The 18,767-nt window shown below is 39.2% G+C and overlaps 1 protein-coding gene across 1 annotated transcript in view; it reads left to right on the plus strand.

Moving 5' to 3' along the window:
- Positions 1 to 791: 791 nt before the first annotated feature.
- Positions 792 to 18,767, plus strand: part of RPL3P (ribosomal protein L3 plastid) — a 121,388-nt gene continuing 103,412 nt past the window's right edge. Inside the window, exons 1-2 of the mRNA XM_089395229.1 lie at positions 792 to 1,375; positions 1,550 to 1,759. Coding sequence (XP_089251355.1) covers positions 989 to 1,375; positions 1,550 to 1,759 — 597 coding nt within the window. The 5' untranslated portion in view covers positions 792 to 988. The remainder of the gene's footprint in view (positions 1,376 to 1,549; positions 1,760 to 18,767) is intronic.

Here is an 18,767-nt window from a genome sequence, read left to right on the forward strand (position 1 = left end):
CATAAATTTAAGTTATTTAATTTAAAAAGATCTAATGCCTCAAAAGCTTTTAAGATTTAAAAAGATGTAATGCCTCATTTTTTTTAAGATGAACCTATTTATAAATCTAAAAATGCATTTTAAACAATTTGAAATCATATTGGTCATATTGTAGTATGAGACACTCTGCTCAACGATTTCACTGCCAAATCTACAAAGACATACATACTCTACCTCGCTTTGCTTTAGAACATGTGACCTTTTAAGAGGAAACACATGCTCTTAACCGTTAGGCCCATTCAACCCATATTACTACTAGAAACCAATTCTAATAAGAAATTATATTAATTTTTTTTTTTTTTTTTTTTACTATGGTGAATCAATAACTCTTGGACTAATCTAAAAAAGATCCTTGAATCAATTTACCTCAAACTACATCTACCATCTTATGATTTAGCAAAAACAAAAACGCTGTGAAAAAGAAATCTACTCCTTGAATTGAACTAAGATACGAAATCAAAATATTACTAGAAACCAATTTTAATAAATATTAAAGGACCCATAATACTTCTAATGGGAACTAGCCCCTCCCAATTAAAAAAAAAAAATATTAAACAATTTACTAAGCAAATCAATGAGCTACGTCATTTTCATCATATCTATTAGATATCACTTCATCCTACAAAATGTAAGCGAGCGTATGATTAACTTCTTACATGGTGATTAGTATTTACCTAACCCATCATCCCATAAAAAGCTATTTAAATCTTTTAACAAACACACGGACAGGGCATAAACGTACTGTGTTGATACATAATTTCTAATTCCTAAAACCCTACATAAACCCGAAATTTCTCAGATATAAATCTAACGAGTCTGAAAAACCGGGGCTTTTCCTCCGCCCCAAGCCTAGGTATTACAGAACCGAAAACCACGTCTGGAATGGCTGCTATGAACCACGTCTGCCCTTGAATCCGGTCCGCCCTCTTCAAACTCAAAAGATCCCACCATGTCCGCAGCATCCAGAGGACTCATTGCGCGGTTTCGAGTCCTGTGGACTTCACATTCGCGTTCACCGCTGTTTTCTTCTGTTTGCTCCGACTCATTCACTTCTCCTGTACGTGCTGCTGCACCTTTTTTGTCTCATGTTTGTAGATTCAGCACGGATGCATTGAAGACGGAGGATGAGGAGGCTGGAAGCCGGTTGATCATAGAGGCAAAGCCCAGGCCCATAGGATCCGAGTCTAAAAGAACAGGGGCTATAGCTGTCAAATGTGGAATGACGGCCATTTGGGATAAGTGGGGGGCCAGAATTCCGATCACAATTCTATGGGTTGACGATAACATCGTCTGTCAAGTTAAAACCGTCGAGAAAGAAGGCCACAATGCTCTGCAGGTACGATTTAACATCTTCTAAAATGTGAAAATCCCTGAAGCAACACAGGCTTGTGCTCAGTATCATTATTCGTGATTGCTCTGACTAAATCTCGGAGACATCACGTGAAGTTTGGGTCGTTTCAGCAATTGGTTGGATTTATAACTTCGTTTGTTTTCTATTAGGAAATCCCAGATAGGGTCGGGCCAGAAGAAGGAAAAACAGCTGTCAAAGCCCGTGGTGGGTCATTTCAGAGCACTAGGAGTGCCGATGAAGAGAAAGTTGAAGGAGTTCCCTGTATCAGAGGATGCCCTTCTCCCTGTGGGCACTCCTATAACTGTTCGTCACTTCTATGTAGGCCAGTATGTTGATATTACTGGAATTACGCGTGGTAAAGGTTTCCAGGTTTGTAATCACCTTTTAATATTTTGGTGCATATTTGTTCTTAACATCTGAATTTGATGGCCATCGTCACAGTTGCTTGCTGTGTATATATTATCATGAAAAGAAAAACAATGGGAAGCATGCCAAGATGAGATTTTTAGGACCATTATCACTGTTTCTTGCTGTGTATATCTTATCATGAAAATAAAAGCAATACGAAGCATGCCAACTTGCCAAGATGAGATTTTTATGTGATCTATGCACTGGTTCTATTTATGTGAGGACACTTCATATTGTTGGGCCTACGTCTGATAGTTGCATTATGATTCCATTAAAATTTATCTCTAGACAACATGTTGACGATATTTTCATTGCATTTGTGTATAGGTGGATTTTGCTATATCATTTCATGTTAGAAATTCCAATACTTGGTGCTGTTGCGCTAACATATAAGCGGCAAGCACAAACGCTTACCAGTGCGGTGCATGCTTTGATAAACATATCCAATAGTTATCAGTTCTGACACCACTTAAGAATTTTTGGATTCGAGGGCTTGTGTAAGGCAATTCAATAGCTCAGCACCGACTGTAAAATGTGCTCTGATGTATACGTTGTGATTTTACAAGGACATGATACACAGTTCTGCACCCAAAGAATTTGTCCTTCAACTAATACGGAAAGGCTCGAACCAAAACCTCAGATCTGCATAAACAAATTTGCTGAATGAAAAACTCGGAAGTGCAAACAATACATATCAAGAGATGAGACCCTGTAAAGATGGATCTGATCCATCCAAACAGCAACGTGAATGTAGCAGACAGCTAGCTGAAATTCTGCAGTCGAAATCACTATCTTCTCACTAACACATAAGAAGCTACAATGGCTTCTCTCAAGCCTTCATCCTCGTACTGTGTTTTCACACAACTCACATGTATGTATATATAACTCAAATTATTGTACCCTCTTTCATCTAGTCAAACTTGACAAGAGGAAAACATGGTTAGAAACACAAATCCTAACTACCAATAATAGACCTCAAAGAGGATGCCACACAAACAAAGGAATCTCTCCTAAACAGTGCGTCCAAACTTTGCCTATAATAGTGTTTGCACATTCTTCTGTTAAAGGAATTTGTTGTAACTTTGTAAGGAATCCCTCATAAAGCTGTCCTAACTATTTAGGGGAATCTGTCTAACTGTCATAGTTTTTCATAACCTTACATTGACCAAAAATAGAAGATAGTAAATGCCATAAGTGTGAGGACTTTGTGATAGGGTTGCGAGGGAATCTCTCTGACAGGGCACACCATCGTGTAAGGAATCCCGTTCAACGCTCACGTACCATCTTTTTAGGATAACAGATAGGAGCGGCAAAAAACTAACATTTTCTCTTTGTGAGGAAGGTGTTCTCCACCAAGCTGAGCTTCACTTTCAGAATTGTGAACTTCCCCTTTACAAAAAGTTTCATTATAATGTTAGTGACTTGTAGATAGTTGGAACATAATCAAGAACAATAGTTCCCTTCTACACTCTGTCTCTCAGAAGATGACATTGGTGATCAATATGCTTGGAGTGATCAGGAAACATTGAATTGCAGTACATAACTGTGGACTCCAACATCTGATTGGTCAATTCTGCAGTCAACTTGTGAAGCGAAATAGTTGCATAACATTTTTGATGATGCTATGATATACTCTGCTTTAACTGAATATAATGCAACTGCTGCCTGCTTCTTACTGAACTAGGAAATCATACCTGATCCCAAATTGAAGCCGTAATTGGAAGTGCTCTTCCTGTGCTTGCATCACACGCCCAATCTAAATCTACAAATCCATGTAACAGTGACTGGCTATCTCTCACATACCGCATGCTGTAATAAATTGTGCACTTTAGATATTTAAGCACATGTTTGCAAGCTTTCCAATAATTCTACTTGGGTTCAACCTTGAACTGGCTTAGAATATTAATAGAAAACAAATTTCAGGCAAGGTATTCACAAGATACACAAGGAAACCAATCAATTCCCTATACAAAGATGGAACTACCAAATGAGAATCTAAATCTATATGACTTTAGATTTGGCACCAAAGGAGTGCCAAGGGTTTGTAGTCTAGCATCTGAAGTTCTGAACTCTTTTTAGAATGTCCCTCATGCACTTCTCTTACCCAAGGAAGACTTCACTTGCTTCTTGCCACACCTCAAGACATAAAACTTTAAAAGTAATGCATGATTCTCATGTCCTTTATGTCATATTTTCCTGTCAACTTCTTGCACCATGCAATAAGCTTCTCAAAACTACCTGTAAGAATCAGATTATCTACATATAAGATTGAAACAAACAAATCAGATTTATTATATTAATAATATGTCATGTCTCTTTTTTGAGTGATCACTGCAGGGGTAATGATTGATTTAATTAGATTAAAATGTCGTTAGGAGGACAAGGGGGAACTTTATAAAGTCATTACTATGTATTTACTTGCCCATGGTATTGGTACCCATGGTATTGGCACCCATGGAATACTTGCCCATGGTATTGGGGTGGCTAAAGGTTATAAAAGGGAACTCATGATCATTCTTGAGGCATGTTTGGATATCTGATGGATTGTTTACTTTGGTTCTTGGAGCTTGCTTGAGGCTTTATAACCCTGACCATGATGTTCTTTGATGAAGCAATTTCCCACCCTAGTTGATTAAAATAACTAGTCTTTGGTGGTGAGATACTCAGCCCTAGCTAGTCTTGAAGGAGGAGCCATCTAGGTTTCTCATTTTGTATCAAGGAATTCATTGGAGAGGTCATTGTCAACCATTTATATCTTCAACCATTTCTGCCCTCTTGTTGGTGTCTTAGCAGGTTCTCATGTATATTCAAATTCATATTAAATATAATAAGGTTGAGTTTGTTGCTTGTCCTTACTGTCAAACAAGGCTTCATCTTAAATTGTATGTGATATGACCTTACATTAATAATTAGCAGAATATCATTAGCAATGCCATTTATGCAAAGTGCTAGTTAAAAATACCTTGATAGTAATTGTGAAGATTATTGCAAGAAATCTAGTTTGTTTGGGATGTGACAGTAGTATCAAAGCTTAGTTTTCCTACCATATTGAAGGGTTTAAATTGAAATCTGCTACAAAAGATGGTTTGCTTGGAATATTGGTATCTTGGTTGATAATTAGTGTAATATTGGTGTCACTGTAAGATGTTGCCCTCGTGGTTGTAAAGATGGTTGTGATTATATGATGTCGCAGTTGTGGTAAGAGAGACGAGCCTTGGGCATGCCAACACCAATCGCCTAGTGTTAAAATTGGCAACTAGGGCCAAATTCCACTTTAGACAGCACATTTGATGGAGATGATGATTGCATTAAATTCCTCTTTTCGAGAGGATGAAAATCGACCTAAAGATCATCAAATTTGGACAAGCAGAAATGTGTTTTTGAATTTATGCAAATTGACAAGGTCAGCGTCGTCATCATGTAGGCTCAAGAAGCACAATGGACGTGTCACTTCACCCTCAACGACTTGTATAAATATAAGTGACCTCTCACCTCATTTGGCATCATCATCACTCACACATTCTTCTCTCTCCTCCTCTCATTGGTTCATATAGCTATTGGGCAAATCTTTTCTTTCACACGTGTGACAAGGAGGACAAATTTTTCTAGGTAGATTGTAGGGCCAAAATTTCAGAGCTGTTGCAGGGTTTGATCAATGTTGAACAAACACTTTGATTGTGTTTTTTGTGGGAAAATTTCGTTTTTGGCAGGCCGTACAGTTTGGCATAGAAACTAAGGTGATCTAAGCACTTTGACCGCAGAGATAATTGCAAGTTGACCGCAAATTTTAGGGCTGAATTTGACCAAGTTTGACTGCTGACTTTGGGACTGTTTTGGGTTGATGTTGACCATCTATTTAGGCCGAGTAAGACTGGGTATGACAAAGCTACTTTGAGGATGTTTTACTGTTGCGTTGACCATCTTTGATTTTTTGGTTAGGGCTGAATTTGACTGTAGTTGACTACAAATTTGACAGGGCTATTTTGGCTTTGATTTGGCAAGTCACCTATGAATTTTTGTACTCTCTCTCTCTGCTACATTTGATATAATAATAAGAAGAATTGATCAAAGGGTTTTCCCCATCTTGGGGTTTTTCCCATCCTCTAAATCTGGTGTCCTCTTGTTTTGGCTTGTCTTGTGCATTTTATTTTATGTTCTATTTACAGTTACTGTCAATGTGATTTATGGTTAATGTGACTGCTATTGGAAAGCTAAATTGGAAATTGTCATTGGGCTGCTAAAGGAACATTGAAGTAATTGTGCTAAGCATAGAACTTAACATTGTTAACTAAAATTAACATGGTATCAGAGCAGAGACGAAGACAAAGCCCAAGCAAGAGAGAGGAAAGCAATCACTAAGTGAGATCTAACAGACAAGATCATTGGACTAGCCTCAATGGCTACTACATCTTATTTCAAATCTGAAGATAAGCTCAAGGACAAATCTAACTATCATGCATGGAAGATGACTTTGGAAGAGCATGATGCCATGGACTATGTGTAGGGAAGAGTGGTGGAGCCTCCTTCAAATGCACCTGTTGCTGCTAAGACGAAGTATAAGAAATGTGAGGTCAAAGCTAAGAGAATTATCATAGACTCCATTCAAAAGCATTTGGTTGCCTATATTTCTGATTTGGGAACATCTAAGGAGATGTATGATAAGTTGGTTGGGATGTTCAAAGTAAACAATGCAAAACAAATGCTCTTTCTCAAGAACAAGTTGAAGGACATCAAGATGGATAAAGGGGAGTCTATGCAATTCTACTTTATGAGAATAACACAAATCAAGAATGACCTACTATCTATTGGCAAAGCTATTGCTGGCAGGGAGCTCACTTTCATTGCACTTGGAGGTCTTTCAAAAGCTTGGGACATGTTTAACACCACCATTCTCAACAATGACGAGATTTCTAGTTTCGATGAATTATTGGGTAGATGCACTTAGGAGGAGACAAAGATGATGGAGAGAGACAAGCCTTCAAATAGAAATGAACCTACTGCTTTCTCCACTCAAGCTAAAAGGAAAAATAATGCTGGTACAAGGAGACAGGGTCAAGGATTCAAGTAGGGATTCAAAGAAGGAAGAAAATGAAGGTGCTACAATTGTAATAGGTTCAGCCACTATGTTAGAGGGTGTCCTCACAAGAAGAATTCTCCAAGGAACGACAACAACAACAACAACAATTTCAAGGGCAATGGCAATCAAAGGAACAACAGGTTCAACAATACAGGAAAGAGGAATGCTCCCATTGCTCGATATGGAAATGGTCGACCTCCCAAAAGGATGAGAAATTCCAGGTATGAGGAAAGTAATGTTGTAGAAGAACAAAAGGAGTTTTATCTTATTTCTGCTCTATCTACTGTCTCGCCTCTGGGTACTTTGGATCATTGGTTGATTGATAGTGGAGCCTTAAGGCATTTCACTGGGTACAAAGAGGCCCTCTCCAATTTGTTTGAAAATAAGAATAATTTGGAGATCATGCTCGGAGATAATGCCACTTACCCCGTGAAAGGGATAGGTATTGTCACATTTCACTTGAATCAAGGTCAAACCATTCATCTACAAGAAGTGTTGTATGTGCCCGATTTGAAGAAGAACTTGGTGTCTATTTTTGCGATGGAAGATAAAGGCTTCAATGTAGCATTCATTGATGGAAATGTACGTATTTGACAAAGAAACCCTAAAGATGCATTCACACTTGGATTTAGGGTTGATGGTCTCTATCAAGTTGGAGGAAGTCCTTTGGGAGCCTTGTCTTGCGATACTTCCCTTCAATCTGAATTATGGCACCAAAGATTTGCCCACCTTCATTACAAAGCCATACTTGGGGTAAGGAAGATGGTCTCAGGTATGCTCGAATTCAACATGAATCATGAAGGGGTTTGTCAGGGTTGTGCAACTGGGAAACTTACAAGGAGACCATTCCCTTCTAGTGAAAGCCAAACTATTGATATTCTTCAGTTGGTCCATTATGACCTATCTGGTATGTTGCCTGTAACATCATTAGGAGGATACTTATACTATGCAATCTTTGCGGATGAATTCTCGTGCAAAACATGGATCTATTTCTCGAAGATGAAGGATGAAGTGTTCAAATGGTTCCGTTCTTTCAAGGCATTGGCGAAAAATCAAACAGGGAGGAAAATCAAAATATTGAGGACCGACAATGGAACTGAATATGAATCAAATGAATTTAATGACTTTTGCAAAGAGTCTGGCATTAAGAGGGAGACAACTGTTCCATACACTCCTGAGCAAAATGACGTTGCTAAAAGGAAGCACTGAACAATCGTGGAAGCCACACGTGCCATTCTCCATGATCAAAGCCTACCGAAGTGGGGAGAAGTTGCCAACACTGTCGTGTATGTTAAAAATAGGAGCCCACATCAAGCATTGGATTTCAAGACACCCAAAGAAGTTTTCACTGGTAAGAAACCTGAAGTTCCTCATTTTAGAATATTTGGTTGTCCCGTGTATTTTCATGTGCCTAAAGAGAAAAGGAACAAGTTGGAAACATTTGGGAAGAAAGGTATATTTGTGGGCTACAGTGAAAATTCAAAGGCATATAGAATTTATGTGCTTGGTTAAAGAGATGTGGAAGTAAGCCATGATGTCACTTTTGATGAAGATATTGCTCTTGGGAAAGCCAAAGATCTCCCTATCCTAAGGAAGGACAATGATGATGATGCAAAAAAACAAGATGAACCTCCGACAGATGAACATATGCCTGATGGATCCCATTGATCCACTTCCTAGTGATCCCTCTACCTCAAGGAAAAGACCTTTGTGGCTCAAAGCTACCCTTGAAGATGCTGAAAAGCACACTGCTCTAAGAGGGACATTTCACGAAAGTAGGAAGTCGAACAAGTATCAAGGGTACTTAGTTGCTATGAGTATTGTTGTTTAAACTGAGCCATGTACATTTGAAGACGCCATAAAGCACTAAGTGTGGAAGGATGCAATGAATGAGGAATATGAATTTATCATGAAGAATGATCTCTGGGAAGTGGTCCTAGACCCAAGGACAAGCCCGTAGTCACCTCAAAATGGCTATACAAAATTAAACATGGAGCTGATGGGAGTGCTGAAAAATATAAGGCCAAGTTCGTTGCTCAAGGCTTCTCTCAAAAGGAAGGAGTGGACTATGACGAGATATTTGCACTAGTTGCCTGATATACCACTATCCGATCTATTATTGTTCTCGTTGCCTCAAGGATGGAGCCTATATCAAATGGACGTTAACACTGCTTTAATTGCATGGCTCGCGTAAGGAGGAAGTCTACTTGGAACAAACCCCAGGGTTCGAATTACATGATCGAAGGACACACGTATGTGGGTTAAAGAAAGCCTTCTATGGGTTGAACCAAGCTCCTAGGGCTTGGTATGAGAGGATTGATCGCTATCTTATGAAGCTGGGATTTACAAGAAGCGATGTTGATCCTAACCTATACTTCAATGTTGAAAAGGACATGCCTCTCATTTTGGTCCTTTATGTAGATGATCTCTTTCTGATAGGTGCAAACCCTCTCATTTATCAATGCAAGAGGGAGCTGGTTTTTGAGTTCGAGATGAAGGACCTAGGTCTGATGCACTACTTCCTAGGCCTAGAGGTCTAGCAAAAGCCAGGTGAGATTTTCCTTTCTCAAGGAAAATACATTGTGAAGCTCCTCGAGAGATGTGGGATGGTGGATTGCAAGTTTGTGTCCATCTCGATGGAACTCAACTTCAAAAAGCTATGTAGAAGCGCTACTGGACTTGAATTGGCAAACCCTTCGAATATAGACAACTTGTGGGGGCCCTGATGTTCTTAGTAAACTTTCGTTTGGACATATGCTTCACTGTGAATATGTTGAGTCAATTTATGGTTGAGCCTCATCACATACATTGGATTGCTGCTAAGCATCTCTTGAGATATCTCCTTGGCACAATCAACTATGGATTGAGATACACTGCCAAGAATTTCAGGCTACATGTATATATTGATGTTGACTGGGCTGGTAGTGTGGTGGATCGCAAAAGCACGTTTAGATGTTGCTTCTCATTGGGGTCTGCTTCAATTTCTTTGATGAGCAGGAAGCAGAAATCAGTTTCTCTAAGCACCACAGAGGCTGAATACATTGTAGCTAGTATGTCCTGTTGTGAGGCTATTTGGTTGAGGAAGCTCTTTAGTGAGCTATTTGAGCACGTGTTGGATACCACTGTGATCTACTGCGATAACGAGAGTGGGATTTTTCGTTCAGAGAATCTCGTGTTCCACTACCGCTCCAAGCACATTGATATCAGGTACCACATTATCTGGGATATGGTACAACAGGGAGCAATAAGGTTCCAACACTTCAAGATTGATGAGAAGGTCGAAGAAATCCTCACGAAGCCCTTAGGGAAGGGAAGGTCAAATTCTTAGGCTTTTGAGAAAGACCTGGAGTCGTGGAAAGACCCTCCCATGAGGGTCCCTCTCGAGTTGGACATTGAGCTCTGGGAGCTCCTATGGGCTTGGGGTACTTCTTGGAGCTATGAGCGACTATAGGGTGAGTGGTTCACCTTCCCTTGTGATACCCCATGATGGTTGACATGTGTAGGGTGAGTGGTTCACCTTCCCATACGATTGATGACACATGTGTGTAGGGTGAGTGGTTCATCTTCCCCTATGATTACCATATGCATAGGATGAGTGGTTCACCTTATCCTATGGCATATGAGTTGGATGAGTGGTTCACCTTCTCCTGCGAATGCCCCAACATACATCCTACCCATGTAGTCCGGGACTCGTGGAAAGTACCTCTCATTTGGCTAATGAGTTGGGAAAAGTGGATAGGGACCATAGTACCTCTCACTATAGATGGACGCATTGTGTACTGCCATACTCCTTATGTCTAGGATGCATGGTGTTCAACAACTTGATTTGGGATCAAGTCTGATTGAGGTTCTACCTCTGGATTGACTTTTAACAGTGTAGAGTGGTAAGGTCTTGTGACTCACTCTCGATTGATTCTTCTTCATTATATATATCAATGTTCAACAGAGTAGAGATGAGATACAAAGACAGTTCATGATGACAGGATGGCATGATGGTCAATGATAATGGATGGATTGGCATGTGGAATTCTCCCTAGTTGAGAGGGAGTGTTAAAATTGGCAACTAGGGCCAAATTCCACTTTATATAGCTCATTTGACGGATATGATGATTGCATTAAATTCCTCTTTTCGAGAGGACTAAAATTGACCTAAAGATCATCAAATTTGGAGAAGTAGAAATGTGTTTTTGAATTTATGCAAATTGACAAGGTCGATCACATCATTATGTAGGGTCAGGAAGCCCAATGGACGTGTCACTTCACCCTCAACGACTTGTATAAATATGAATGACCTCTCACCTTATTTGGCATCATCATCACTCCCACATTCTTCTCTCTCCTCTCATTGGTTTGTACAACTATTGGGCAGATCTTTTCTTTCACATGTGTGGCAAGGAGGACGAATTTTTCTAGGTAGATTGCAAGGCTGAAATTTCAGAGCTGTTGTAGGGTTTGACCAGCGTTGACCAGACACTTTGACTCATACTTTGATTGTGTTTTTTGTGGGAAAATTTCATTTTTGACAGTCGGTATAGTTTGGCATAGAAACCGAGGTGATCTGAGCACTTTGACCATAGAGATAATTGTAGGTTGACGGCAAATTTTAGGGCTGAATTTGACAAAGTTTGATCGCTGACTTTGGGATTGTTTTGGGTTGATGTTGACCATCTATTTAAGACGAGTTTGATTGGGTATGACAGAGCTACTTTGAGGATGTTTTACTGCTTTGTTGACCATCTTTGACTTTCTGGTTAGGGCTGAATTTGACTGCAGTTGATTGTTGATTTGACAGGTTTGTTTTGGGTTTGATTTCGCAAGTCAACTTTGACTTTTTGTACTCTCTCTCTATTGAACATTTGATATAATAATAAGAAGAATTGATCAAAGGGTTTTTTCCCATCTTGGGGTTTTTCCCTTACATCCGCCAAATCTGGTGTCCTCTTGTCTTGGCTTGTTTTCTGCATTTTATTTTATGTTCTATCTATAGTTACTGTCAATGTGATTGCTATTGGAAAACTAAATTGGAAATTGTCATTGGGTTAGCATAGAACTTACCATTGTTAACTAAAATTAACACCATGCTAATCGGTAAAGGAAATGATCTTGATGGGGTTTCACAATTTTTCTTTAAATTCAGATCTTGTTTTTGCTGGAGTTTCTCTGTGATCATTGTTTGATCCAAGTATTGTTGAGAAATCTAGGGCATGATTAACTAAGGTTTTCATAATTGATTTCTCTTTAACTTGACATTTACTTGTGGTATATTAATACTTTATCATTTTCATTATTATCATCATCAAGATAAATGCAAAACAAGAAGATCACAAACACAAAGAACACCAGAAATAGGTTCCAAGCCAGGGCAAAACCCAGAGAACTTCCTCTTCTTATAGAATTTCTTTAAATGAAGACTTTCAAGACCAAGACACAAGACCACTCACCAAAAGACTAGGCCAACCACCCATAGATCTGCTTCATGAATCTGTCACTGTTTCTACAAAATTCGGACTTGTGGAAACCCTAGTCTTCCATAGAAAACTCGCACGTGTGAGGGGAGCAAACCCAAAAACGGAGATATGATATTTTATTCATCTTCGCTGCCTTCTTCTAGTTCCTTCACATCTTTTTTTTGCTTGCCTTAGATCAAAGAAATGTATGCCAAGATTGTATGTAAAATGGAGGCCGAATTCCTCCCTTTATATAACCTTTTGAGTGGGTGCATATGCCTCTTCTAGGCGGACTTTAAGGGCTGGCTGACTTGATAATTTTGGTGGTTTCTAGACACTTTTATTACATAAAATACATTTCTTTGTTTTGATACATGAGCCCTCCAATGGAATTTACATTGTGACCTTGGCTTTGACACTTATACAAAAACCTAGAGCACTTAATGGGTGCTTTGACCTAGGACAAGAGACCAATGGGCAAGAAACCCATTTTAAAATAATTTTTCCTTTTACAAAATATATCTTTTTCTTTCTTTTGATAAGTACAATAATTAAATCAAGTCACAATTATGAAGATCGAAACTAGTTACAAATTTCAACAAGTTTGACACCTGCAACATCTTCATAGCAAGGGTTTCGGGTTTCATCTTGGCATCAAGTTTTTCACTTTTTGCACTGATCAATAATCTTTGATTGCTATATTCAAAGTGCAGTATCAATGGGGTCCATGGAGCGTGGTTGGCTTTAGCAAATCACAAAGGACCAATGAATGTCCTTGATATGAAGGCAACTCTTACCATCATTTCCACAATTTGCAGTGCCATCGCTGTTGACATTTTCATTTTTCCAGGGATTGATTTTATTCACTTGGACCTTTACGACTTCAATTTTGCTTGCACGATTTGTTCGTGGGCATGTGGAGCCATTGGTTGGAACAAAGGTTCAACATCGAATTTGGGAGATATATGAAGGCCATGGCATACTGATGCTGATCAAGTGGGCAATATATTAGAGAAAATATCTTGCAGATATTTCATGGGCGGAGCCTAAATACCACTAACTAATTGATTAAGCGAAGGATATTCTTCTTCTCGTTCCGTGTTTGCATGGTGCGAATTAAAGCTTAACTCTGTCACGTTAAATTTTCCACGTTGCTGTGACTCTACAATTTTCACTGTCCGAGACTCTCCATTGCATTGTTTGGCTTCGGGATCTTGCTTTCTTTCACCAACCCGTCACCACCAATGGTTTTCGGCTTGAGAAGGAATTGAAAACGTTAGATTTGATTTTTTTTTTTGATTAAATCTCAATGCCATTTACGTGGGGAGTGCAGTATCGAGTGGTATTTTCGCTTGTTTGAAGCAAAAATTGACGATTTTTACATAACAGGGCTGAGGAAGCAAACACAAGCACCCAGTTCCTAAGTTAAAAAAGTTATCGAGGAATTCTTGAAACCCTATTTCCGTCCTGGTGATTGTAGCATCGAGTAATATCCAAAACTCTCGTAGTCAAACGTAGAACCTGTCCATGGATTTATTGAACCTATATTTGAATGGAGGGGCCACAAAGTGACTAAGGATTTTGTGGTGGTTCGTGATGATCAAGCTTGTTGTTTGAGATGATGTGCAAGCCACGACGTGGTTCTCGAGGTTGTTCGTGATGAAGCTAGGGGTGAGCTTGGTCAGATTTCATGAGGTGAGGTCATTACTAAGAAGTGCATCTCTGCCAGTGTGGAACTTGTAGGACTTGGTGCTTTTCTCGTGCTTCTTGCTCTTTTTGCCTCCTTCCTTTGGTAGCTTATTCTCGTATTTAAAGGCTTCTTTTTCGTTGAAGGGGATTTTTCTGCCACATGCTTTTTCCCTAGCCATGGCCTCTTCCCCGCCTTTGAGGCCATTGATGCCATTATTATGACTTGAACTTGAGATGACATAAATGACTCGAGATGGCGATATCTGTGAAAGAGGAGTGCGTCTCTGCCGGTGATGTAAACATGGTTTATTATGCTAGATCTTCAAGGAATAACAATCCTCATGTTTACATTCAACATTTTTGACAAAATACTCACGAACTTAGAGTTAGTGGAAATGTATTTAGAAGAATTGTTGGTATAGTTGTAAAGGATATCAATCTCAATGGATTGTTGGCCAGTTTTGGGGAAGGAGTCTTTGTAGTAGCCTTTTAGAGTAGATCAACTTGGACAGTTGTCTCCATCTAAAGATGTCCTTAGCTCGTTGGAGGAGGTAACAAGGCAATTACAAATGGTGGGACAACCACCTTCTTTGTTGACTCTAACGACGATGGTTCCAATAGTGACTAACTTGGGTGAGTAATAGACGCATAAAGATAGAGAGGTAAGGCTTGTTGTTGCACATTGTTTGAGTGAAGTTGTAAGGGTTATAACTCTTGAAATCCCTTATAAGGGGAATATAATGCAGGAAATATTTCAACTAATTGTGGGAAACTTCCAGGGGCTAGATCAAATGGACAGTCCATCTTTTGGCAAGAGGGCCCAGATTCTAAAATTAATGGCAAAGGTAAGGTCATGTGTTATTATGCTTGACTATGATTACCATGATCTTGTTTTACAGTTGTTTCATTATTTCCTTGATGCTATCAGTAAAGACCATGGCAAATCCATTCATGAGCACATGAGAACCATCACGGGTACAATTATTGATGAGTGTGATGAAAGTGAGGTTATTTTCCAACCCATCATATCTTTATTATTGGTTGTCCGAAAACAAAAGTAGGTCACTTCTACAACTACTTATAACTTGGTATATGATGTTGTCAAACAATGTGAAGGGAAGCTAAACTCTCACTTGCTTGATGAGGAGTTGATAGGATTCAAACCAGAGGAGATGGATGAGCCTTATGCGGAAAGTCAATCTTATATCGTAGCTACAACCCATGAGGATGATAGTTATATCACTTCATCAATCTCTTCTACAAGACTTTTCAATGACAGTCACCAGGAACATACTCAAGAAGAGATTAAACATCTTAAAGAAGACATTCTAGATATGACAACAGGACAACGAGCTTGAGTTCCTTAGAGTTAGGTGTGCTAGATCAGCTGCCAATCTTACCCATGATGGGAAACAATTAAAGTTTCTAATGAGTCAGCAAAAGAAGCTTACTCTGGAGTTGCGGTGCATCCCTTTTAAGGTGTACATGACAAGGCTTGTAGTGCCATGAATCCACATTTTTATAGTGGGGAGGTGAGTTGGTATGTGGAAGAGGGAGCCAACTCCTTCTGATTGCTTTTACAGGAAGATCAGGATCATGAGATAAAGCTTCAATATATGAACATTCTAGTTGAAATCAAAGTGGCACAACAACATGGTGGGGATATTCCTTGCGTAGGCATTTATACACGAGGTCTTTGATAGGGGTTGCTAATAACTAATGATGATGGAAGGCACATTCCATGGGGGGTTATGGATACTTCGTATTTTTGAAGTCCATTTCAATTGGAATGCAAGGAGATTATGAGTTGGTATCCCACTAAGTTGGTGTTTCCTGGGAGGACACTTATAGCTAGAGGCATAATGAAGCAGGAGCCATCACATATTTGGGATGATAGACTCCCAAATAAGCAATGGGAGCCATGTAGATCGCATCATCACATGGTAGAGCTTGATAAGGAGTCAAGGGTGCATTTGATGTAGCCTCGATTTCTTAGATTCAGTTGAAGTAGGATATCATGGGCAGTAGAATCAGATAGATCTTTTGGCAGAGTGGTGGGGCACACTATCGGGTTTATGGGGATCATCGATAACATTGTTACTAATATTTTATTGAGGAGACCAACAACATGTGGAGGTTGGGTATTCCAGTTAGTGATGAAACATTTAGAAAAGAGGTTCGCCTCTAAGTTGAGGGATGAACACCTACATGATGATGAGTATATTTAGAGGATGATATCATCTTCTTAGTCGTTGAGTCGACACTCAAGGACAAGACTATGAGAGTGGTCCATGCTTCACTATTGGTAGCTCATCCCAAGGGTTGCCCCATTTACAATCAGGTCAGAGAGAGGTTCTACGGGGAGGACCTCGAGGGTGTTATGCTGGGTAATGATATGGAGTGGGCCTTATAATAGATCTACTAGAGGTGTAGGGTTGTGGTTACATTGATAGAATATTTGACTGGGTGACCGAGTTTGCACGTCCTTTCACAATCCCATCGGAGTACAGGTCAGAGGATTGTTTGGCAAGGGAGTATGCAGGCCCCATTAGATGTCTAGGTATATTTTCAACAACTAGGATAGTAGGATCTCCAATGTGCATTGGTAGGAATCAGGATCTTCCTAGGTGGGATGACATTGGCATGTCACAGTTTCAGGCATGGTATGGTGAGGATGCTCTCCATGTGGATTGGGTTGGAGCGGATGAGTAGTGCAACATTGACACCCCCACTGGCACATGAGGAGATATTCCTTTCAGATTTAGTAGGAATGATTCTGAGGGATGGTTCACATTATAGTGGATCCACTAGTGGCCAGATGATACATGGTATCTTTGGGCCCCGGGTATCAAGGGATTTATTGATGGTTGGATAGTATAGTGGTATGGAGTGACATAGTGGCACATCTGGGACTTGGGTATTGATATGTAGGTTATGTCATTGCTTGAGGACAAGTACTCTCGAGGAGGGACATGTCTTTTTTTTGAGTGATCATTGTAGGGGAAACGATTGATTTAATTAGATTAAAATGTGGTTAAGAGAACAAGGGGGAACTTTATAAAGTCACATTATTATGTATTTACTTGCCCATGGTATTGGTGTCCTTGGATTACTTGTCCATGGTATTGGTAACCATGGTATTAGCACCCATGGAATACTTGGCCATGGTATTGGTGTACATGGATTACTTGTCCATGGTATTGGTAACCATGGTATTAGCACCCATGGAATACTTGGCCATGGTATTGGTATCCATACAATATCACCCATGGTATTGGGGTGGCCAAAGATTATAAATGGGAGCTTAAGATCATTCTTTAGGCATGTCTGGATATTTAATGGATTGTTTACTTTGGCTCATGGAGCTTGCTTGAGGGTTTATAATCTTGAAAATGATATTCTTCGATGCAGTAATTACCCACCCTAGTTGATTAAAATAACTAGTCTTCGATGTTGAAAGACTCCACCCAAGCTAGTCTTGAAGGAGGAGCCATTGAGGTTTCTCATTGGGCATCAAAGAATTCATTAGAGAGGTCATTTTCAGCCATTTATATCTTCAGGTATTTGTGCCATCTTGCTGGTGTCGTAGCAGGTTCTCATGTATATTTAGATTCATATTTAATATAATAAGGTTGAGTTTGTTGCTTGGCCATGGTATTGGTATCCATAGAATACTCACCCATGATATTGGGGTGGCCAAAGATTATAAATGGGAGCTTAAGATCATTCTTTAGGCATGTTTGGATATCTAACGGATTGTTTACTTTGACTCATGGAGCTTGCTTGAGGGTTTATAACCCTGAACATGATCTTCTTCGATGTAGTTATTACCCACCCTAGTTGATTAAAATAACTAGTCTTTGATGGTGAAAGACTCCACCCTAGCTACTCTTGAAGGAGGAGCCATCCAGGTTTCTCATTGGGCATCAAAGAATTCATTGGAGAGGTCATTTTCAGCCATTTATATCTTCAACCATTTGTGCCATCTTGTTGGTGTCTTAGCAGGTTCTCATGTATATTCAAATCCATATTTAATATAATAAGGCTGAGTTTGTTGCTTGTGCTTACTATCAAACAAGGGTTTCATGTTAAATTGTATGCGATATGTCCTTACATTAATAATTAGTAGAAAATCATTGGCAATGTCATTTATGCAAAGTGCTAGTTAAAAATACCTATGGTAATTGTGAAGATTATTGCGAACTCTAGTTTGGGACATTACATAATAAAGATTCAGATTGACTACAATATTGGTGAGGTGTAATTTAAGCAAGTATTTATCAATCCTTGAGTACCGTGCTAGTTAAAAATACCTATGGTAATTGTGAAGATTATTGCGAAATCTAGTTTGGGACATTACATAATAAAGATTCAGATTGACTACAATATTGGTGAGGTGTAATTTAAGCAAGTATTTATCAATCATTGAGTACCGTGCTAGTTAAAAATACCTATGGTAATTGTGAAGATTATTGCGAAATCTAGTTTGGGACATTACATAATAAAGATTCAGATTGACTACAATATTGGTGAGGTGTAATTTAAGCAAGTATTTATCAATCCTTGAGTACCGTGCACATGATTCTTGCTTCAACCCATAAAAGGCCTTCTTTAACATGCACACATGGGTATTTCGTCCATGTACCTCAAAGCCTCTTAGTTGATTAATGTATACTTCCTCCTCATTCATAACATCCATAAAAATAATCTTTACATCCATTTATTATAAAGGTCAACGAAAAACTGATGCATTAAA

The sequence above is a fragment of the Pinus tabuliformis genome, chromosome 1_2, assembly GCF_031772625.1.
Source record: "Pinus tabuliformis cultivar Carrire ecotype Pingquan chromosome 1_2, CPIR1, whole genome shotgun sequence".
NCBI classification, from domain to species: Eukaryota; Viridiplantae; Streptophyta; class Pinopsida; order Pinales; family Pinaceae; genus Pinus; species Pinus tabuliformis.